The sequence below is a fragment of the Amia ocellicauda genome, chromosome 14, assembly GCF_036373705.1.
Source record: "Amia ocellicauda isolate fAmiCal2 chromosome 14, fAmiCal2.hap1, whole genome shotgun sequence".
NCBI lineage: Eukaryota > Metazoa > Chordata > Actinopteri > Amiiformes > Amiidae > Amia > Amia ocellicauda.
Window position 1 is genome coordinate 5,891,564 of NC_089863.1, and position 23,623 is coordinate 5,915,186.

The following is a 23,623-nucleotide window of genomic DNA, read 5'->3' on the forward strand; positions in this document are numbered from 1 at the left end:
CATATGAAGACACGCAGTCAGTCAGCGCTTGCAGTTTGTCACCCAGCAACGTGGGTGCAGATCCTGCAGCTCTGAACCGCCTCTATGTCACTGTCTGTCTCCCGATTTAACCCTAATTTCGCACTTCTGTTTCGGCCCTCTCCTTCACACGTCAGCCTTTGGGGACTCTGTAATGAGCGCGTCCGGGATTTGTCGAGGGGCACAAGTGCCCTTTGTTTACCCACACAATCATCAGGATTATCACCACTATTCTGCACAGTCTTCAGTTTGTGTCTGAAGATCACATGATTTGATCTGAATGCACGCCAGCCCCTTGATCTATTTCTATGCAGCCCAATTCGTATTAAGAACATAAGAAAGTTTACAATCGATAGGAGGCCATTCACCCCATCGTGCTCGTTTGGTGTACATTAATAACTAAGTGATCCAAGGGTCCTATCCATTCTGGTTTTAAATTCTTATGTAGCAGCAGCAATAGTGTCATTTTCATTATCCGAGTCGTGCGCAGTGTCTGGGATGCCGCTCTCTCCTAATTAACCCAGCGTGTGAAATTACCGAGGTCGGCAGACCCGGTGTCTCTTCTGCACATCACACGGGCCGTCACTCCCCGTCCGGGACACAGGAGGCTCGCCTGAGAGGCTTTGGCCGAGCCGAGGGGACACGAAAGTGCCCTTTTATTAATGATCATGACTAGTGATTATCTATGTCCTGAAAGATAACGCCTGTCTATCACATCCATACACGCACTCAGTCATAAACGTGACTCTGCTTGTCAAGAAAGCTAATAAAATAATGCTAATAATAATTCATGATCATCAATATTATACCCTCTCTCGTGCGGATGTTACTGTGCAGTCTCCAGACATCCGGTGGAGACTGCGAGCAGGGTTGCCATAGCGACCCCGCTGCATTGCGGGTTTTATTAATAGAAAAAACAGAAACAGAGAGAGAGAGAGAGAGAGAGAGAGAGAGAGAGAATGCATGCAGCAGCAGCAGCACGGTCCAGTGCAGTGCAATACAAGTGCAGTAGAGGAAAGAACAATGAAATACAGTGTGCAGTTTGCTTTACAGACACTGCAGTACCGACTGCACCGAGTATAGTAAGCAGTATAGTATAGAGGGTGCAGTATAGTGTATTGCAGTCCTGCTCACAGCAGTAATACTGTACTATTAGTAGATATAAGTGCGATAAGCATCGATGAACAAGATAAGCACCAGTTCCACAAGACACGTTACAAAGCAACGAACTTCAGCTGGTCTCTCTCTGTAAAATACTCTTTATTTGTATTTCATATTTTCTTTTACCAAAATGCACATTTCGAATCAACAAATCATAATCGAAGCAAGTGCATAACAAAACTCAAAAACATCAATTCAATTAAATCAAACAAAACAACAACAAAAAAAATTAAAACTAAAAGCATGTCTTAGGTAAAACTAGGTTATCACTCAATTCTACAGAAGTGGTTAATTCAGTTCTGGTGGTGCATTGTTTTCTGTGGTTCCTGTGTGGACCCTGGAGTGGTTTCAGTCACTGAAAAAGACAAAGAGCCAGTCAGGCAGCACATAGGAGCTAAATTCAAACATTTGTACTATAGAGAGCAGCAAGTCTAGGCCATGCTTTGCTCCCCTGGAGGCAGGGAGCAGCTCTGAGGGGAATCCAAAGACTTCCAGACCAAACCAGTTATAAAGAGCACCCTTTCATCTCCCATCCTCCACACTCTCATAGAAAAATATCTTATGGTTCTCATCATAGACTGGTCTAAGATCTTCTTGCTTAGGGGGAATTCTCCTTTCTTCCCTTCCCTTTCCTTGCTTTCTTCAGTCAACTGCTCCTCTGTCCCAAAAGCCTTAGCTCCCATCATCTCAGTACATTATTCCACTACCTTTTTCTCCAGGTATGGAACTCCTGGCAGGTCAGGCTATGGACCAGCCACTCCTCTGTTCTCCTTACACTCACCGAAGCTGCCATAGCTGTCCTGCGGTGTCCAGATGCCCCTCGGTCTTGATAGATTTATCCTCTCTGTCCACCCCTTGTCTTTTCTTTCCTCCTACTTTCTCCCAAACCTCCCCATCTGGATCGTCTTCTGGTACCCCTAGGGTCCTGCAGGAAAAACTGCACAGTGACCATTCTATACTGGATGTACTCGCCAGCACTCCCCTTTTCTCTGTTCTATAGAAACTGTAACACTCCTCTAGCAGACGGTGAGTTCTGAAACTAACCTCAGACATCTTTTTTTTTATGTGGCAGCTTCACTGGGCAGTTCAAGTCTTTAGGAGCAAAGCCCATACCTTTCTGTGAGATGTGTCTACTAAACTGAAGTCTCCTCCATTGCATTGACGGGGGAGAGGCAGAATTAAGGAACGAAGAAACCCGTGGCCAGAGGAGAGACCCTGGAGACAGGTGGGGCTACTCCTAGCCTGATCTAGTCAGTGTACTCCGAGTCCTAGATTGAAGGAGGCCCACTCCTTTGGTTGGGGTACTAGGTCTATCCTGCTCCCCTCTGATGGATCGTCTCGAGCTGCGCCTCCATCGCAGCGGAACTGGGACTACACTGGGTCAGGATCGCCTCCACACCGCCTCTGTGGGAAAAAGAACAAACATCAGACAGGTTCTCTGCAGAAGGATCTACTCTGGGTCCCCTTGTGGTACTGGGAAGCTGAAAGAAAGACGTTTGTAATTATGTGGGCTAAAGAACTGACTTATCCACCTCCCCACGCCAATATAGCTGCATGAGACAGTTGTGGTCGGCTGCTCCAGTGGTGAGTGAAGAGGGTCCCCTCCCAGTTGCAAAGTGCTTTGAGGTACCTTGGGATGAAAGGCGCTATAGAAAACCGAAAGCTTTAACTGTCTATTGGAGTTGAGGTTATGGATAATTTATTCCTGTTTATGATATAATTTATTATTTGGATAAGAGCAGTGACCGACCTTCTAACGCTTTTATTTAGGCTTGGATCAAAGCCGTTTTCTACTTCATTCGTGAATTATTTTTTTAATGGTTTAATCCAGGGACACTGGATCCCTCAGCAGGATTTACATCACCGCACTACAAAAATAGACATACATTAATAATGAATACATATAAATACGTAAAAGGGGACTGATTTTCGACACATAGGCTACGTATATAGATATGTTAACACAAAGATCTAACCACTAATATCAGTGTGAATTACTAGTATCATACGGTAATGGGCCGATATAATAACCTCTCTCTCTCATTTTCTTATCTATGGATTAAACCTGTTTTTCCGCTTGCCGCATTTGCACTGCGACTCATCAAACAGCAGCTGACTTCGTCCAGCACACCCCACATACAGATTAAACTGTAATCTTACACAGCAGCGGTGCCGGGGTCCTGTTCTCACACTCTGACTCATAACCCCTTCAAACACAACACGGCAGGACATTGTCTGCTGTCTCTGCCTTACTCACGGCATTTTCCTTCCTCCCTTTAATGTCTGACACCCGAGGCCCCATGTTGTCATTACACATTAATAAATATCTCGCTCTCAATAGAGCATTTTAATCTAACTTTCCAACACTGAATATGCATAAGGCTATTCTATGCCAACATTATACATAAACAAATGGTTTGAAAGACAGGTTTGTTTCAGCAAATGTGGATTTCGTGCTTCCCGACAATTGAGTTACGTCATGGCATGTCAAATCGCAAATCTTTTTATGAATGCGATATCATTGCCTATGCAAGTAGGAGAATGGGAGATTAATCAAACATTTCCGGTGCAAAGGAGGACTTTTTTCTGTCCTAGTTTACCAGCACGATGAAGCTGTCCTTAACACGGACGGGGCTGCGGCGTTGGTAGAAAATGGGAGTGCAAACGCATTTTCTATAGCAGCCCTCGCAGCCTATGACCTTATAAAGGCTGCTACACAACTATGGAGGATCATTTGTGACATAAGTACAAATAATAATACGCAATAAATACAATATGAAAAAAGTATACATATACAAATAACAAATATACATAATTAGATAAATACATTTACTTTCGATGTATGATTTCTCTCTTATTTTATTAGGAACACATTGTCCGCCATATGCAATCGCAAGAATGTCTTTCCTTAACCCGCCCAATGAGGAGGTTCAATAGAGCTGCAGTATGTGACCTGTGTGAGGAGATGAAGGGAGATCTGGAAAGCCGGGCAACTAGATCACCTGCCATACTGGTCCACCGTAAAGTCCAACTGACGCTGAGAATTTAGGATGCTGGATCGTGTAGAGACCCGGCGGTGATCAGCACGGTGAGCCAGCCTATTTGGTTATTTATTTCTTATCCAGGGCGACTTACAAAATAAGCGCATTACAAAAGTGCAATACATTATAAAGTCAGAGATGAAAAAATACGTTCACAAAGTGCATAGGAAAATACAAGTCCTACATCCTAGATTGGAATAACTAACAAGTGCAGACAAGATGTGAAGTCAGTTAAGAGATCACGCGTGCGTGTTCATCATGGGATTACATTACTTTCCCGAGAACAAATCAATGGTCGAACAAAACATGGGAATTTTATATTTTGTCCTGTCATGTGATGTTCTTCTTGTACATTCCTCTTTGACATTTGTTTTGTTTACCATGTTGTCCCATATTATTTCTATTTGACACAGGTGTGTGCGCCAAATAGATCCGTTTTATTATGTAGTACTTTATGAAACAATAGACCTAGTGGTGAGTGATTTAATATGAATGTGTAGAGTTGTAGTTGGAAGTATGCACACACTCATTTTGCAACAATGTTATGAAATTAGTGTTCAACACATTTAAGACATGTTACTCTCATGTTCTCTGATCAGCTACAGGCTACAACTCGCATGTCACAGAATGGTCAATTACTTTTGGATAATTTAGTATGTTACCGTGTAGTGGGTAAATAGTGGTGACACACTACAAGACCACGCCACCTCCTTTGATTTACGAGATAGAAACTTGTACCCACTCTCCCACAGGGCAGGCTCGACAGGGGGGTATTCCTGAAAGTGGGATTAGGAAGTAATCAAGATCTGTTGAGCCAGAATTTGAGGGAATCATGAAGTTGCTGTTCCCGAGCCCGGTCCGAGACGCTCATGCCCTATCCCGGTTCCTTGTCCGACAGCTGATCACAATTGTCCGATTGGAGCCCGTTTTTTTTTGTTTTTTTTTCTCCCCATTACTGTTGCAGCCATTAAAATAGCTCAGTTTTGTTTTTAATGGCAAAGTATTTATACTTATTTTCGTTTGTTTATTAATTTAATTTAGACAAATGTTTGGAGCATTTTGTTTGTTAAATTAAAGTTTTTGTTTTTTAAAGTGACGACCAAGCGGCCAGCGGCCGACAGTGAGTTTGATCACGTTTGATCACGTTTGATCAATTTAGCCTCTCAAATCAACACTTGATTTGCCTACAATCAAATCCATAGATATAAAACACTTCAAGCATATCACACAATGTTAGTTTAAATGTTTATTATCACCACCACAGTAAAAAGGATTTTTTGACAAGCTGACCAGGCTGCTCTGCTGCTCGCAAAGTCTTGCGGAAAAACTATCGAACGGGCTGTACGATCTAAACATATAAAATAAACAGGTTATCTTACCTGAAACAACAAGGCGTCGCCACAGAACATGGCCGTTCTTATGTCCAATAGTTTCCAACAGCTAGACTAATGAAAATAAAGTCCAATCAAACGAAAAACAAGACAGCATCCTAGTCTGGCTACAGCCAGAAAAACAGTCTCTTACAGAGCATCGTGGAGAACAAGCACAGCGTCCACAGTGGAGGTTTCAGTCCAGTCATTTCTTCTCTAACTCTTCCAGCTGAGCTGAAGACGCGCTCGCTGCTGCAGCTGCCGCCGGCGGGGACACTGAACACCGTGCGAGCCGGTCTGCGCAGGCGAGGCAGCATGCTCTCCGTGGGAAACCTGTGTGTGCGTGAGCAGACTCTGTCACGCGTGATAGGTTATAAAAAGTCTTTATAGGTTTGTTTTACCATCATCAACTTCTCATAGTTTCTTTTAATTAATTAATGTCTAAAATATAAAAAGGAGGAGGAGCCTAAAACAGGCCCGATGCCCGTCCCGCGTGTGAACTATGACGTGAAAATTGGCCCGCAGCCCCCCGGCCCGAGGGGTGTAAATAAGTCCGGGCCCGTCGGGCTCGGGCTGAAATGCATGGCTCTAAGAGACATGCCACTTCTCATGTGAGCTTGAAAACGAAATGTGATTCTACGATATTGATGACATCACCGCAGCTCTTTTCCGATCGGTCAAACTGACAGTGTTACAACACTCCCCGGTCTCCCCTACAGAAGCGAATGTAAAAATTAATTCTAAATAAAACTTAGCTTAAAGTGCCTTTAATCCCTGAGCACTTAACACTAAAAACCCTACCCAAATATAACAAAAGAAATGGAAGCCAGTCAAATATAAAACTACCATTCCCATACAACTATAACACAAACACCCAAGGACACTACTAACTAATAAAGGATAGTTAATAGAAAGTTAGCTACAGCCCCCGTTTCAATCTGCCTAAGTGGGGCTTCCTCGATAGAAGAAGCGAAACCTCCGACAGGATGACAACTGTCAATATTTAATCGTTTCTAGCCGAAGATTTTAGTTCAGTTTAGAGAATGCCAGGGGGAAGAGGTAAACAGGAGATACGTCTCCTCGATGTAATGAAGATAGTTCAAAATAAAGCTAGTTGCAAATAATAATAATGAATAATTGCCGTATTTAAAGTCTCTTACAGTTTTACTCGGTGCGCTCTTGCTTACTGTAACCCCATTGCATATGCCAGTGGTTTTCAAACTGGTGCTGGAGTACTCCCTGCCCTGCTGTTTTTATTTTTATATTATTCTTCTAACCGGTCTTAATTACTTAATTGAATGCTTAATTGAACTAACAAAGCAATACAGTTAAATTAAGTAATTAAGACCTCAGTTGGAACAAAAACCAGCAGGGCACGGGGTACTCACGAAGAACCCTACGACTCTTTCTCAATTCCGCCGGTCGTTTCGCAATTCCCTTTTCCGTGACGCTTCTGCAATTTTTGTATCACTTCACTAAAGTTATAATTAAGTTGTTGTTTCTTATTGGACTGCTCCATTGGGATTTAACCGTCAAAATTATTTAAGTGGATTAAAAGTTGGATTTGACACGCGGGTTCGACTGCAGTATGAATGTCTTTCATCAAACCAATGCTGGACAAACCTTCAAAACACTGATAGCCCAGCAGCAAAACATGAATTAGTCCACTTTAAAAGGGGCAAGGGCAAGAGCCAGGACCAGGACCACTAGCGTCTCCTCTCGGTTCCAGCTTTACAATCAGCGCCCCGTTTACTTTCAGTATCTCCCTTTATTTATTTATATCCACTTGTTTTTGGAAGAGGGGCATGGAATAACAGGCAGACGTGTTCGAGAGTCCGATAGGGACAAAGGGACGGATTAAAGTAAATAAAAACCTTGACCCTTCAGCTATAGCAATTACATTTTACACGCAGGCTGCATTTATGATTATAATTTAGTAGCGTCTTACTCAAAATGAAGCGGCAACGGGTGGATCAAAGTTTTAATTGAATCCTAATTGAATGCCGAGCAAATCGGCCCACAGTAACGCCTGTACCGGACATTCACTGACCTCACAGAGCAGATAAATTCAGTGTTAATTTAATTTAAGTATTAAAGTGTAAGAATTAACACAATTTCAGACAACAGACTGTTAAAGTTACTCTTGTACCAGTGTTGGCCACATTTCCAGTATTTTAATCTGAGTTAATCTGACATAACACTAAATTGAGGAACTCTCTGTAGAGTTGTTTACATTAATTTCCACTCCAGGCATTGTACACAAATAAACTTACTAATATAATGTATACAAATGACTCCACTATGACCAGTGTTATGTGTAGGCAGTGGCATGTCCAGGATTTCATACATGGGATGGCATGCTCAGGGGGGAGCAGAGAGCAAAATAAGGGGTGGCATGACCAGCTGGTTTTGTATAGGATTAAATAATTGTAACATTCACTTGAAATGTGATTTAGGCTACAATTCAGTGTATTTATGACTCTGTAACAATATGATTCAGCTAGATATAGCCTCGTTGACAGCCCTCTTATTTGAGATTTAGAGAATGCATTGTGTTTATCCAAGACACAAATTGTATTGAAAATAATTTTAACGATAAACACATGTCAGACAGTGGCAAGCTAGATAACTAAATCCCACAATTAGGCTAAACCAACTAAAGAACAATTAGGCCTATGCTGATGAAGTTATAGTGTTGTTTGCCATAATTAATTAATTTTGGAACTAGTTTTCAAAAGCCCAAATTGGGATCCAAACTGCTTCTTGCTGACTTTAGGCCTAACAATTCGCTAATTGCAAGCTTTAGTAATACCAGCAGGTTGCAATATAATTGCTTTATAAGTAGGGATGGGTATCGTTAGGATTTTATCAATACTATTACTCTTATCGATACTCCTTATCGGTTCGTTTTATTATCAATTACTAAATAATTGCTTTTTAAAAAATATATTATTTTTTAAAATAATGTTGTTTCTAGAACAGTAATGCTTACAACAGCAAAGTCACTATATAAACTCAATAATATCTCACTGAAAACAAATCTAAATGTCAATAATGTTATCCTTTGGCTGTGAAGAAAGCAGGGAATGCTGTCATCACGGGCTGTTTGATGTCAAGTGCAGGTGGACCTGCTGTCACCGGCTTTGCTGCCTACGTAGCGCCCGGGGAAATTACGATTAAGTTTGATAGACGTCATATCAAAATCAGCACTTCTCAGCATTGGTAACGTGTCACACGTTGTCCCACACAAACATACTCTTTGTCCCACATTTGGTTTGTTGGGCTCTGGTCGCCCTGTGTGTGTGTGTGTGTGTGTGCAGCTCAGCACGACACAGAGCAGAGAGGCTGCGGCTGCGCGATTATCAATGACACCGAGACGTTAAAAAGAACCGTAACGTCGGAGCTCATCAATACTACGGTATTTAATAATTTAGCAGCGGGGCCCGTTTAATACCGGGTTTTGGTACCCATCCCTACTTATAAGGGAAGTGAAACTGTTTTTTTTTTCTTATCTGGTGAAGTGAACGTGCTAACGTTACTTAGAGGTTACGCCAGCGAGCTGAAGTTATATTTGCTAGTCTACCAGCTCCTCACTTTCGCCACGTTCAGCTTCGCCTGTCATACCTGGTGCTTCATGATTGTCAAGAAATGTGGCCATTGCCTCTCTGCTTCTTTCGTTTACTTTTCCTCTCTATCCCCTGGTTTTTCTTTTTTGAGCCCTTGCTTTTTGCCTTTCCTGAGGCATTTTGACTCGCCAGTCAGTTCCCGCTTCATAGGAGCTGCACAATGAATGCACAGCCTGTGTCCCGGCATCTGACTGGACAAGCGCTGCGACCGCACCATTTTCACAATAACAGTGGGGGGGTGGGGTATCAGATTAAGTTGAAATGTGTTTTAATGATAACAATACATTTATTTATCATGTAAATACATATACATTATATTTTCAGTGATATAAGTCAGTAAGTAAATAGTTGTACTTGATCACTTAAGGGTCAACCATAGACCTTTGCATGGGCCCCCTGGGCCTTGGGCCCGGGGTCATCTGTACCCATTGAACCCTCTTGACGTCGGGCCTGCTTCTAGATTATTTACATGAAAGTGTAAGGAAATTTCGCAAAACTGAAGGGATCCACGTGTAGTATTTTTGCAACATTGTGTTTACGTTATCTAGCCAAAGAGCGCCATTGTGCAACAGGCAGCAGAATGGGAGTAACACACAGTTCTACAACGCTGTGGCAACATTGTGTGTTGACAGGGATTTAACTCGGTGAACTACAGGCAATTGTTCACTTTCAAAGAAATAAAATGGAAAATGGAACTGTTTTCGATGCCGGGTGATTTGACACTTGTGACTGCATTTCTCATGGATAGAAAAATGCAATGCATTTAAATCCACTTTGTTATAGCAAGTTGCTTGATCCATGTATCTTCACAGATAGTACAAAATAAACAGTAGAATTTGTAAGCATTTAACTTACTTACAATTTAGAGAAGATACCTGTTTAAGTTTTCAAGAAAATGCATGTCACATATCACTGATTAGCAGAAAACAAACCATGTGCCTGCATTAAAATGACAGTGATTGACATATACCTTTGACATTAACGCATTATTGATGTCTGATTTATGTCGGTTTGTAAAAATGTAAAGGGTATCAAAATGCAGTTTCACTTGTTTAAATATGCATATACTACAAAATGCAAAGTACAATAAGCAGCTGCTTTTGTTTTTTAATAAAGAAAAAAAGTATTCCAAAAGTAATCTAAAAGTATTCTGATTACGTTACTGATTTTGAGTAATGTATTGCATTGGGTTACAGATTATTTTCAAAACAAGGTAATCAGTATTGTGTAGGAATACTTTTGAAAAGTAACCTTCCCAACCCTGTTCATCGTCATCATGTGTTACTCACATCTATTCAGCATGTAAAGCCACATAAATGTATCATAAAGATCTACCACCAAAAAACAACAACAACACAGTGGAAACGGATCTGTGACTGTTACAGCATTTTTGACTGGTTTCCATGTCTCAAAGAGAAGTAGACTTACATTAGCAATTACTTTTCGAAGGTAAGCAGAAAGCTAGCATCCTTATTTCCACTTGTATGGTAAGTTAATTATGTTGTCTTTGCATCATACAGAATAGCCTTATTTGATTAAATAAGCGGTTACAGCAATTACACGTTAAGCAACTGACTGACGAAAGACGTTTAAGTGCTATTATTTAACTGTCTGGCTAGTTTTCGTGTGAAAATTTTAATTGTGAATACAGTTCAATTCAAATACAATTAACCCTTTCCAGACAGACCACTCGAATTCGTGCGATGACAAAAATATTAATCACACACTGAATCGAATCGGATTGCATGGGTTCTTTGTCTCATTAAGATGTATAACCCACAATAATTTAAATATAATTCTACTAATATTCAGATCAATAGCACTGAGTGTACAAGGTTTTACTTTTTCTTGGAACTTAGCTGGAGTGGCAAGTGGGGTGGCAGAGCTCGTTTTAAGGATGGCAGCTGCCACCCTATGCCACCCATGTGGACACGCCCATGTGCGTAGGCTACTTTTTATAGTAAATCATAAAGACATCTCACAAAATGCTGCATCACTATTTCTTTGCTTATTGAAAAAGTATATCTCCAGTTACTCAAAGCTGCAAACAGTGCATCCGTGTATTAACTGTGATATCCTGTCTCGAGTGTCTTGGTAGCAGCTGTTTCGTTTACAGAACCGAATATAAAGTAATACTAACTGCGGTGAAGGTGTGGGTGTTTTTTTTTCTGTCTGTCTGTCTGTCTGTCTGTCTGTCTGTCTGTCTGTCTGGCAGGCTGGATAGGAGAATCTCGGGTCTATATATATAAATATTGTAAAATCATAATTGCATTATGTAAAGGGTTGTAAATATCACCACCACGAACAACAACAACAACACGACAATATACATAAACGTTGTCCTTCATACAGATGCATAGTCTCCCGTAGTATCTATCCATTATTATATCTATCCCAATCCCTCCCCAGAAACACCGTATCGCTCATCGTTTGCCCTTCATTTTTATTCCGTTTGGATTATTTATGTATTTCAACACGCCCCCCCCCCCCTTTCTGCTGCTCGGCTTCATCTGCAAAACGCGTCTAAATTTAAAACAGTCGACTGAGAAGGAGACAGAGAGCGAGATAGAGAGATAGACAGAGAGAGCGAGAGAGCGAGGGGGGGGTGTATTGCATTAAATTGCATTGAACTAAATTGGGAGAGAGACCAAAGTTAACACCTCTAGGGCCAAACAGTTGCACAGGGACATCACTAAAACACACACATGCAGACACACACACACCGCCCTCCCTCCCTCCGTCGTATACTGCGGCGAATTCCCCGACTATTCCACATACTGTACGGGGACGATCCTGCTCCTCTCTCCGGCGCTGCACACTGCGGAGCCCGCTAGCCAGCAGGGCACAGCCGGGGTCGCACCACTGCGGGCCTGCCGGATGCGAAGAGAGCTGCCCAGTCTCACCGGTGCAGCGCCTCCCCAGAGCGGCAGCAGCAGCGAGCCCGACCCGCCGCCAGCACCGCAGACCGCCGGAGTGACAGCGACGCAGGGCGCATTGCGCGGAGGTACGGGGTTTGTGTGTTAGAGGCGAGAGAGGGGGGACAGGGGGGAGTCATGTCTTATTTTTAGTGGTCTTTTTTATTATCATTTTGCGTTTCAATTCAAGGTGAACTTGTTTCTCTCTACCTCCCTCTCATCCTCCCTCCCCCCCTCTCTCTCTCTCTCTCTCTCTCTCTCTCTCTCTCTCTCTCTCTCTCTCTCTCTCTCTCTGCACGCATCCACCACTGTAGATCTGCAGTGGACGAGAGAAAATGTCTGGACTGCCAGAGACACCCCACTAACAGGATTACACGGATAAAGAGAGAGAGAGAGGCTGAGAGACACGCAGGGAGAGGGCAGAGCATACAGCCAGCCCGGGCGATGGGATATTTGGTAAGCAGTTCAGTGAAGTCAGCGCTTTCCCTTTGCCAGCCCGAGTCTCTGCGCCAGCCGCTGCTAATCGGACAGGATCCGTATCCGAGTGTAATCGACCATCTCTCTGTCTTCCCATATTCAGCAAAGGTGCAGTTTGTAGTTTTAATGACGCCACGACTGCTGTTTCTATGATACTAATAGTAATAATAATAATAATCAGCATCATCATAATAATCAGAACAATTGTACTGCTACTAGACATGCCGCAATGTTTTGTTGTTTTCTGCGCTAGAGTGCGTGTAAGGACGGCTGATTTTGTTTTAATTCTCACTCGGGCACCGAGCGGTAATATAGCCTATTGTTGATTGCTATTTATAGTCATAGTAATAACAATAGGAACCACAACAATAACGATAATGATTATTATTCGTTTCCCAGTGCGGACGATGCAGAACAAGCGTCCGGGCATACACGGATTGATATTCAAGACCAGTTCTCTCTGACCTGTTCAACTTGGCTCCCTTTTCGCTGTCTATTCATGTGTTTACAACGGGAAATCCCCCCACTATCCAGACGCCAGACGCAACACATACACACACACACACACACACACACACACACACACACACACACACACACACACACACACACACACACACACACACACACACACACACACACACACACACACACACAACAACCGAGAAAGCTAATAACGAAATGGACAACAGCGTCCGTAACCCGAAAAAAAGAAATGTTTAAATGTGGTTAAAAACAGGACCGGTACTGAGCGGATATATCCGGCGTCTGGAGGCTGCAGTGAACTGACCACAGCAGTCACTTGGTATTTATATCACTATACCAGAGAGACTGGCTACGGGGTGGTATCTCTGTGGCATAGTGGTATAAAAGGTTTCTTCCTTTTTCTCTCTTCTCTCTGAAGTCTCTGTTGTGTCGCAGTTTCATGCATTTAAATGCAACATGTTCATACTTGTCTACACACCATAGTCCACACTGTTAAGGGGGAAATCTATTTATTGTTAAAACAATATTACAGCTTAAACATTGATTTATGACCGCGGAGTTGTACATTAAAAATACAAAAAAACTGAAATATCATCATCGATATCCAATCCACTGAGTTAATACTTGGTAGAAACACTTTGATAGGAAGTGCAGTTGTGAGTCTGTAGGAATAGGTCTCAAACTTTACACACCTAGATTTGGCCATATTTGATCATTCTGTACAAACGTGCTCAAGCTCTGTCGGGTTCCTTGGGGAGCGTTCATGGACAGCAATCTTCAAGTCATGCCAGAGATGTTCGACTGGATTTAGGTCAGGTCTCAGACTGGGCCACACAAGAACATGGATCTTTTGGTTCATTAGCCACTGCAGTGTAGTTTTGGCTGTGTGCTTCGGGTCATTGTCTTGCTGAAAGGTGAATGACTTCCTTCTTGCCACCCTACCATACAGGTCAGATTTGTGGAGTGTTTGGGATATTGTTGTCACATGTTTACCAGTCTGGGTCATAAAAGCTTGTAGCTCTTGCAAAGTTGCTCCTGGCTTCTTGAGAGCCTCCATGATCGGTCTCCTTCTTGATCGGTCATCCAGTTTGGGGGGGATGTCCTGATCTAGGCAGGGTCTTGGTGGTGCCATCTCCCACTTAATAATCGTCTTGACCGTGCTCCAAGGGTCATTCCAGGTCTTTGTTTGTATTTCTTATACCTATCCCCTGATCTGTGCCTTTCAACAATTTTGTCCCTGAGGTCTTTTGGAAGCTCCTTGGTGCTCATGGTCGATTCTTTGCAGAGGGAACCTACAGGAACTGATTAATTTAACCTGAAATCATGTGAATTGTTACAGTTTAACACAGGTGGATGCAATTTAACTTGTTGTGTGAGTTTGAAGGTGATTGATTACACCTGAGCTAATTTAGGATTGCTATTATAAGAGGGGGTGGACACTTATCCAAACAAGCGTTTTCAGTTTTAATGTGTGAAAAGGCCATCTCTTCGTACCCACCTCCCTCCACAAGTTCAGCAACCTCTTAATGCATATACCTGCACTGACATATGAAACATGTTGTTCACACTATTACAGCGATCTTCTGTTACTGCAGACAGAAATGACTTCTTCTGTGTTATCTGTTCAAGCCTACCCCTCTATCTGCAAGAGCTGCTGGTATATAATCAAATCAGGAATTGGGAAGAGAGCCAGTTATATCTGGAAACACTCACTTCAGGCAGACGTTTTGTTTAGTTTGTTTGTTTGTTTTGTAGTAACCGTCTGCTGTGCCAAATCAGCCGAGTATTCATGCAGTCACAAGCTTCTGTTTGTGTCTGCTTGCTGTTGATTTAATTCAAACACCTCCTCTCATCCAGGCTGGGTTCATTTATGGATAGATGTGTTCCATGCTCGTGTCACCGATTTGTCATAGATGCTATGTGAAAATGTGACATTCCTGAAGCGCTCGACAACGTTGTCCTGATAAAGTATCCCCAGGAGAATACATTTGTGCCGTACAGTGTTCAAAAAACTATTTTATCCAGCAGCAGTGGGTCTGGAAATGTAGAGTACGTTCCCGAGGAGCACTGAGGCATGATGTTATTTCATGTTAGTCCTTGAAGAAATGTGGAATGTGCAAGCTCCTCTGTATTTCACTTCAGCTTTTGACCAATGCACATCCAGACCAAACTGAAACGGGTGTGTCTCTACCAGCTCGAGTCTCTTCTACAAAATATGATGCAGGCTTTATTGCAAACGAGTCATTCCTTATCTGAACGAGTAAGTTGGGAGGAATTTCTAGGGAACTTCCAAGACCTAACCTGGAGCCCACAGTGCCCAGTATTCAATTACAGTAACAGTGTGTGGGAGAGACGGAGACACAGAGAGAGAGAGAGAGAGAGAGAGAGAGAGAGAGAGAGAGAGAGTGCGATGAAGGGATGTTTTTACTAGAACTCCAGTAAAGTAAGTTTGATAGATACAGACCAGTACAGCACTGGTCCCAGAGAACAACAGTCTAGTGCTGCGTAGGAGTGGGGATTACTGTCTGCCTGCCTCCCCCCCCCGCAACCAGAGGGCCGAGCTGCCTGTTTATTGGCCTTGACAGTGGCGGCTGATGACAGCTGCTCCGGTCTGAGAGCGTCTGTGATTTATTAGCTACTGCTGTCTGGACTGGCTCTGTGAGTACAGGCTATTTTTGTGCCCTGCGTGTTTGTGTATGAAAGGTTCTGTGAATGTGTGTGTCTGTGAATCTGTGTGTGTTGATTGTGGTGGAAAATAGTTTTGGAGTCGGGAGTCCTAATCAGAATTTATTACGTGCATGGGAGGAACAGTGCAACACAGAACTCAAAGGATTTTAGGCCAGCATGACACTGTTTCCCAAAGATTTTAAAATAGAACAAAGCTTTTATACCCCCTCTGGGACGTACCCTCATGGGGCTTTAACATATTATAATCAGTGCCTGAATGGTCATTTCTAATAACTAGCAGTGATTTAATTGGCATTCTAAACTAAGCCTTCCCATCTCATCAATATTATAATCATTACTCATAAATAATAATCATTAACATCTACATTACCAGAAAGGAATGTGAGCTGCTGATAACAGCTTAGGAGTAACAGCACACCAAGGACAAAGGCAGGATAGGATTTTGATATTTTTCCCCCACACTGTGAATGTGTGTGTGTGTGAGAGAGTGTGTGAGTGTAAGAGAGTATGTTTGTGAAAGTGTGTGTGAGTGAGTGTGCATGTCTGTGTGTGTGTGAGTGAGAATGTGTAAGTGTGTGTTAGTGAATGTGTGTGAGTGTGCATTTCTATGCTGTGTTTACAGAGTCACATGTCCAGCCAGCAAATGTGTCAAACTGAGTCGGATATCCTCCTCCTTGCTCCCCACTAAACCTGTCTCTCTCTCTCTCTCTCTCTCTCTCTCTCTCTCTGTCTCCATCCCTCTCTCCCACAGATCCCCGGCGCAGCCCTGGACCGGGTGAGCTTGCTATGGCGGCTGCGCCGGCGGGCGCGGCGCGGCTGCGTGTGCATGGCTCTCTTCTGCGTTGCCATGGGCTTCCTGTACGCCTTCTGCGCCGAGAACAGCGTCACAGCCACCGACGCCATCTTCGGGGTCCGGGCCCGCACACGTGCACGGCCCCGCACCCCCGGCCTGGGCGTGGAGAGGGCAGTGCGGGGCGCCCCGGGCCACCCAGCTCCCCCCAAGGTCCCAGGGCCGCCGGCGGGCAAGATGGCCGCCGCCGCCACAGGGCCGACCGCACACCTCCAGGTGAAACCCCACGGTGGCCCTGTTGTCGACCCCCGCGGGCACGCCCTCCTCAATGCCCACCCTGACCTGCACCCCAAGGGACCCCTCGTGCTCAGTGCCAACCTGCACTCCCCCCCTGACGCCCACCCCAGTCTTGACCTGGCTCTGAATGTCAACCTGGTTCCCCACCCCAATGCCCACCCTAAACTGGACCCCAGCAGGAGTGTCCGCTTGAACCCTAAGCCCAATGCCACGGTCTTACCCCGGCCCCGCTTCCGGGCTGCACCTACCTTTGGCCCCCAGCCCCGAGGTCGAGAAGATGGGGGCTTCCTTTCCAGGCTAGTGCCCCCCTTCCTGGTACGGCTGTGGCAGCTGGTGTGGGGGGGCGGTGGCGGTGGTGGCGGTGGGGCAGGGGAGCGGAGGAAGGAGAGGGCAGGGGCGGGGGGGTCGTTTTTCGGAGGGGGGGGTGCCTCGCTGGGACAGGTGTGGGACGAGGACATGTCCAGCTCCATGCTCAACAAGAGGCTGAAGAAAGTGGTACAGAACTACCAGGTGAGAGAGGGAAGTGGGGGGAGGGGGTTCGAGTGACAGAGGGAGGGAGAGGGAAGGGGAGAGAAGAGGGGGAGGGAAGAGGTTGAAGGAAATAACAGGGGGGAATGTATGACGGGGTAGGAGCAGAGGGGGAGGGAGAGGGAAGGGAAGGACACGGGGGGGCAGTGTGCTCCTAATAATGACCAACAGGAGGACAAATATGGCTACTGTGGACCACCAACTACTCTTTCTGTCATTCATCCCCTCTCTCCCTCTCTCTCCCATTCTCTCCCCCCCTGTCTCCAGGCCATGAATAAGTACGGGGTGAATTTCGAGAAGCCGGGGGCTCGTGGGGCACCCCGTCTCAGTGGGGGGCAGCTGCTGTGCGAGCTTAAGAAGCGGGTGCAGGTGACCTCCCTCACCCCGGACCTGCCCCCGTTCTCGGGGCTTCCCTGGGGCTCCCAACTGCCCCGGCAACCTCTGACCTCCGCGCTGGGCCCCTACCGGACCTGTGCCGTGGTCTCCTCGGCCGGGTCTCTGCGGCAGTCCGGCCTGGGCAAGGAGATCGGTGAGATGGGAGGGAGGAAGAGAGAGAGAGAGAGGGAGGGAAGGGAGATGGAGGGAGAGATTGGTTAGGTGAAGGGGGAGATGGATCGAGGGAGAGAGAGGTGAGGTGAGGGGGGAGAGGGAAAGTCAAGTCTCTCTCTCTCTCTCTCTCTCTATCTCTCTCTGATCGATGCTGTTGTTACCGCACGGTCTCTATTAATCTTAATTGCCTGAATCCCCTCACCTGTGTTGCAGACTCCCATGATGCTGTGCTGAGGTTCAATGCAGCCCCCACCGCAGGGTACGAGAGGGACGTGGGAACCAAGACCACCATCCGTCTCATCAACTCCCAGGTACTGGCAGTTTGTCTCTCCTAGTGTCTGTCTGTCAGAAATACTGGTAGTGTCTGTCTGTCTGTCTGTCGATTTCTTTCCTGTTAGGCAATGGCTCAGGACTCTTGTTTCTCAGCTCCTGATATTTTATTCATTGCGGGCGAGGGAAGCCGTAAAGTGACTCTTAAAGAAGGACAGTGAAATATTTACATGTAGTTTTCATGAACGTATCGATTGGCAGGGCGTATCTAATCTATCCCAATCTATCTATCCCCATCGCATGATATTGATGTAAGATGAGATGGAGGTGGAGTTAGGACACACACTGTCCTGTCAAAGCAGGAGACACACATTGTGCTTCAGGTGTTGTTTGTTATTCATGCAACAGGAGCTAGACCCAACCAGTCTGTAAAGAATAGCTGCTGTGTTCAATGCAGAGTCCAGTCTGTCTTTAGGAAAGTTAATATTTTTCCCGCTTCGCTCTGCCCATCAGTCAATCAGTAACACAGGTAGTGTGTCTGTCTGTCTATCTCTGTGTGTGTCACGGTCTATGTGCCTGTGTGTGTCACTGTGTGTGTGTGTGTGTGTGTCATTGTCTATGTGTGTCCCCAGGTCATGGCTTCTGAAGACCATCACTTCCTCTCCAGCTCTCTGTACAGCTCGGGGGTGCTGGTGGCCTGGGACCCGGCCCCTTACTCCTCCAACCTGACTGAGGTGAGCCCTGAGCCCCCAGCCCCTTAAAACGCACTGAACTATTGTTCAACCGAAGTCTTCAACACAGAGTTTCTTTGTCTCATTTTAGGCAACCTGTTTGATTCCATGAAAATGGAGATGAAAATGTCATATGGGTTGAGTAATAGAAAAGCAATTTGAGGGATTTCCTTGCTTAGATGTATTGTCTGAGATGTAAACTGTGGGTTGGTGAATCTGGCCGGCGGGGGCTCTGAAAGTGAGATGGTTTGGTCTTAATTGGGTGAAGATGCACAGTTTAAGGGGCTAACGAACTGAACATGTATTTTTCCTTGTTCATTTTCTGATGTGTCATGGTTGTCATGGTTATTATCATTGAGCGGAAATGTGCTAGCCCTTTGTAATATTAGGAAATATATTGTCCCTGAACTGAACAGTAAAAACCACACTGCTTTTACTTCCACAATTCCGCACGATTGTAACAGCTCATCCACCTGACAGCCACTCTGATGCCCTTGTGCTGCAGTTCAGCCCTAATGCCCAATTATCCCATCAGGAGCTGGAGTGTTAATGAAAGTCTTATGGGACTAGTCATTCAATTAAGTGGTTTAATTAGACTAAACTGATGAGGAGCTCTGAAAGACTGGAAGGTCCGTTAAGAGAGTGGGGAAGCCCAGATGTATTTGGTCCTCTTCTGGTGAGTCTTGGGTACTGCATGCTGTGACCGTTATCTGCCCTTGAATTTAGATGCAGTGTGTGGCGGTGTGAGGTCACCAGGCTTCTCTGTGTATTACATACACAGTTCTGATGATGTCACTGTGTCTGTGTGTACAATAGATGCAGTTCTGATGATGTCACTGTGTCTGTGTGTACAATAGATGCAGTTCTGATGATGTCACTGTGTCTGTGTGTACAACAAGCACAGTTCCAATGAGGTCACAGTGTCTCTGTGCATGACAGGTATTTCAGTACACCCTCCACCCGCAGCCTCACCCGTGACTCTCTCTCCCTCTCTCCCTCGGTGTCAGTGGTACAACAGGACAGACTACCCCATCTTTAAGCAGTATCAGCGGTATCGGCAGGTCCACCCCCAGCAGCCCTTCTACATCCTGCACCCCCAGGTGGAGTGGCAGCTGTGGGATCAAATCCAGGAGAACATGGCCGAGCCCATCCAGAAGAACCCGCCCTCTTCAGGGCTGCTGGGTATGCCCACTCTGTAGGCCCCTGTGAATGTTGCAAGCACTGTGCGGATGATGTCACGGTGTATGTGTGTGTGTTGCACGCACAGTGCTGATGATGTCACTCCATGTCTGTGTGATGCAGGCACAGTGTTAATAATAATAATAATTATTATTATTTATTTATGTATTTATTTATTTAGTAGCAGATTCCCTTATCCAGGGCAACTTACAAAACATAAGAGCATTATAAAAGTGCAATACAGTTTAAAATTTCAGATCAAAGCATAGTATAAATTCAAGTTCAAAATTACAAATGTGCATAATAAAATACACAGTTAATACAAATCCTACATCCTAGATTTGTGAGCTAATAAATGCAGACAAGATGTGAAGTCATAGTTAATAGGAGAGCATAGGATCAAGCTTGTGTGTGTTGCAGGCACTATGCTGATGATGTCACTGTGTGTGTGTGTGTGTGGCAAGCACAGTGCTGCTGATGTCACGGTGTGTTTATGTTTCCGGCATGGTGCTAATGATGTTATGGTGTGTGTGTGTGTGTGTTGCAGGCACGGTGCTCATGATGTTATGGTGTGTGTGTGTTGCAGGCACAGTACTCATGATGTTACGGTGTGTGTGACAAGCACAGTGCTGATGATGTCACGGTGTGTGTATGTTTCAGGCATGGTGCTAATGATGTCACAATGTGTGTGTGTGTTGTAGGCATGGTGCTGATGATGTCACTGTGAGTGTGTGTGTGTTGCTGGCATGGTACTGATGATGTCACGGTTTGTGTGTGTGTGTTGCAGGCACAGTGCTGATGATGTCATTGTGTCTGTGTGTTTGTTGCAGGCACAATGCTGATGATGTCGCTGTGTGAGCTGGTGCACGTGTACGAATTCTTGCCGTCGCGCCGCCGCACCGAGCTGTGCCACTACTACCAGCGCTTCCTGGATGCTGCCTGCACGCTGGGTGCCTACCACCCCCTGCTGTATGAGAAGAACCTTGTGAAGAGGATGAACCAGGGCAGCGATCACGATATCTACACCCACGGCCGGGTCACCCTGCCAGGCCTGGGCACCCTCAACTGCACCGGGAGCCCCTGAGCTGAGGGGGGGGGGGGGTGGGGTGGAAGGATATAGGGGGACAATAACAATTTCCTAGCAGGCTTGGGAACTGGTTTGAGAGCTGGCTTGGGAGCTGGCTTAGACAGCTGCTTTACATACATTTTCATCCTCCTCCTCACTCACCTTGCTGGTAATATGGGAATGGGGGGAAGTGCCCGGACTTGCGGACTGGGGGTCTGGATGGTTGTGTGGGAGGGAGGGATAGGGAGAGAGATGGAGAGTGAAGGAAGGTGAGTGAGTGAGACAGAGAGAGACGCTTCAATTCGCTTCAAACAGCAGATCGGATTTCAGCTTCAGGACGGGGTACAGCTTCCCCTAGCAGACGCTGCTGGTGACAGTGTTTCACACCCACCTCGGATCTCTCACGGACTCCAGTGCCCCCCGCCCAGGCTTGCAGGCAGTGGGACAGCCTCCCCCCCAGCTTCCAGTTTGGGTCTCACTCCTACAGCACCTCCCTTGCTTGACTGGGCATTGATTGTGGTTTCAGAATTTCTGGCTTATTTTGTGACTTTTAGGAGTAGGGGGGCAGCTGCATTTCATGGCAGGAAGTGGGGGTGTTATGTGCATGCATGTGCCAGGGGTTAAATTCACTTGACTCTCAGTGACAATATCCAGAAGTGTCAAGCAGTAAAATTTTAGGCGGGGGGGAACAGTGAGTAAAATAAATATCTATAAAGTATAAGGGTAGGCCTCTGAGACACTGAATGGGACCAAATGAAGACTGTGTCTGTTTCTGATTGTGGAAAGTAAAAAAACGAACTATAAAGTCCTGGAGAGTCGTGTGCACAATGTGTTGTACCAACTCTAGGAACAGCAATGCAAATATTGTCACAGCTTAAGTGTTCAAGTCACACATGTATTATTAACTCAACTAGTTCTACATCTGTTCTTACCTCATCAACTTCAACAAATTGCATTTAACACCTCATACCTCTCTGAACCTCACTGGGTGACATTTTGGATGCGTCAATAACTGTGAAGATGAATCTGGACTAAATATCATTGTGCAAACCCACACACGGTAGCAAAGCCACAAAGGATGTTCTTACGAATTGGAAATACTTTGGGGGATGAGGGGGGCCTCCGTGTCCCACTAGCATGACGCCACTGAATTGTCAATATCACACATTCCTCTGTCCATCACTCCATTGTGCCTTTTTCTCCATGGGAAGGGGGGTGGGCAAGATGAGCTCATTCAGGGGGGCGAGGGGGTGTCAAGGCTGGCGTAGTGTAGGAGATGACGGGACACTGGGATTCTCCAAAGTGTAGCTGGATGCGGAGATCTGGGATGACAAGGCGTCAGCTCAGAGAGCACTTCTCATGGCCAACATTCACTGATCTCCTCCTGTACAGCAACTTCTGTCTATAGCCTGTGTTCAACGTGTTACCCTGTACAGATGACCCTCCTACTCACACCTACTAGCGCCCTGTAGCTACACACTGTATATATGCCCCCCTCACAACCTCACACCTGCTTTTTGGTGTGAAACCTCTTCATAGTCCGTGTAACTATCCCTCCACTTCACACTTCACCATGGATTTCCTGCTGCTTGTTTTCTTGCTGGCTGCCACTCAAGGCCCTGACATGACTTGGTTGTCAGTCCACAACCGCAGACCCGGCCCTGAGTTAGTCAACCATGACAAGACAGAAGACAGAAACGGAATAGTTTTGATGTGAGGCCCACAGTGCATCATCAAATGTCTCAACCTCTCTCTCTGTCTATCTCTCTCTCTCCCTCTTCTTCTTCTTCTTCTTCTTCTTCTTCTTCTTCTTCTTCTTCTCCCTCTCCCCCTCTCTTGAAGTCCTGAAGCTCCCCATTTGCCTTCCTGCTCTTGGCTCAGTCAACTCTTGCCGTTTAGTACATCAACAACATTCACCTCTGAAACACCAGCAAGATAACAATCTTTGACCAGTTGCTCATAAAAAAAAAAACAAAAAAAAACCTTGATCTGATTTTGTGAAATTCTGAAGTACTTTAACTACTGATGAGACGGCAGACAACCCTCTTAAAGGGAAGCCAACGGCGGTATCCTAGCTCTAGGGATGTGTTTCTGTTAATGCCTTTGGTTCTTCTTTGTTTTATTTCCCATGCTGTCCCGTGTAGCTCGCCCAGATGCCTGTGCATGAAGGGGCACCGACTGTGTGAAAATAAATGTCTTGTCATGATGTGTGGCACTGTGTGACTATATTGTGAAATGATACAGAACTGGCCGAGGTGCAGTTGTAGTATTTGGTGACCAGCAGGGGGCGCGAGAGAGCCATGCTGTGTCTTTGAGGTTTTTAAAGTGAGTGGTTTGTGCGAACCTGTGTGTGGGGGGGGTTCTGTACATAAGCTTGAGTTTTTGGATGGTTGTCTTTGGTGGACTGGACTAGACTGGACTGGACTGCTGC

The 23,623-nt window shown here is 45.3% G+C and overlaps 1 protein-coding gene and 1 long non-coding RNA gene across 5 annotated transcripts; one reads left to right on the forward strand and one right to left on the reverse strand.

Moving 5' to 3' along the window:
• Positions 1 to 1,259: 1,259 nt before the first annotated feature.
• Positions 1,260 to 12,111, reverse strand: LOC136768444 (uncharacterized). 3 transcript variants are annotated; one of them, XR_010821979.1, is made up of 3 exons: positions 11,995 to 12,111; positions 1,961 to 2,583; positions 1,260 to 1,534 (listed from the first exon to the last, which is right to left on the reverse strand). It is a non-coding gene; the product is annotated as an uncharacterized LOC136768444 (long non-coding RNA). The 3 variants fall into 3 exon arrangements; XR_010821980.1 differs by lacking the exon at positions 11,995 to 12,111 and adding an exon at positions 5,600 to 7,413 and having other exon boundaries at positions 1,887 to 2,583; XR_010821978.1 differs by lacking the exon at positions 11,995 to 12,111 and adding an exon at positions 5,600 to 7,409.
• On the forward strand, positions 12,093 to 23,398 carry st6gal1 (ST6 beta-galactosamide alpha-2,6-sialyltranferase 1). Of its 2 annotated transcripts, none has more exons than XM_066722658.1 (8): positions 12,093 to 12,220; positions 12,446 to 12,587; positions 16,534 to 17,184; positions 17,665 to 17,926; positions 18,160 to 18,257; positions 18,849 to 18,950; positions 19,955 to 20,129; positions 20,957 to 23,398. In XM_066722658.1, the coding sequence occupies exons 2-8, from the start codon at positions 12,576 to 12,578 to the stop codon at positions 21,208 to 21,210; spliced, it is 1,554 nt and encodes a 517-aa protein (XP_066578755.1). In that variant the 5' UTR covers positions 12,093 to 12,220; positions 12,446 to 12,575; the 3' UTR covers positions 21,211 to 23,398. The 2 variants fall into 2 exon arrangements, with proteins under 2 accessions (XP_066578755.1, XP_066578756.1); XM_066722659.1 differs by having other exon boundaries at positions 16,534 to 16,848.
• Positions 23,399 to 23,623: the final 225 nt, after the last annotated feature.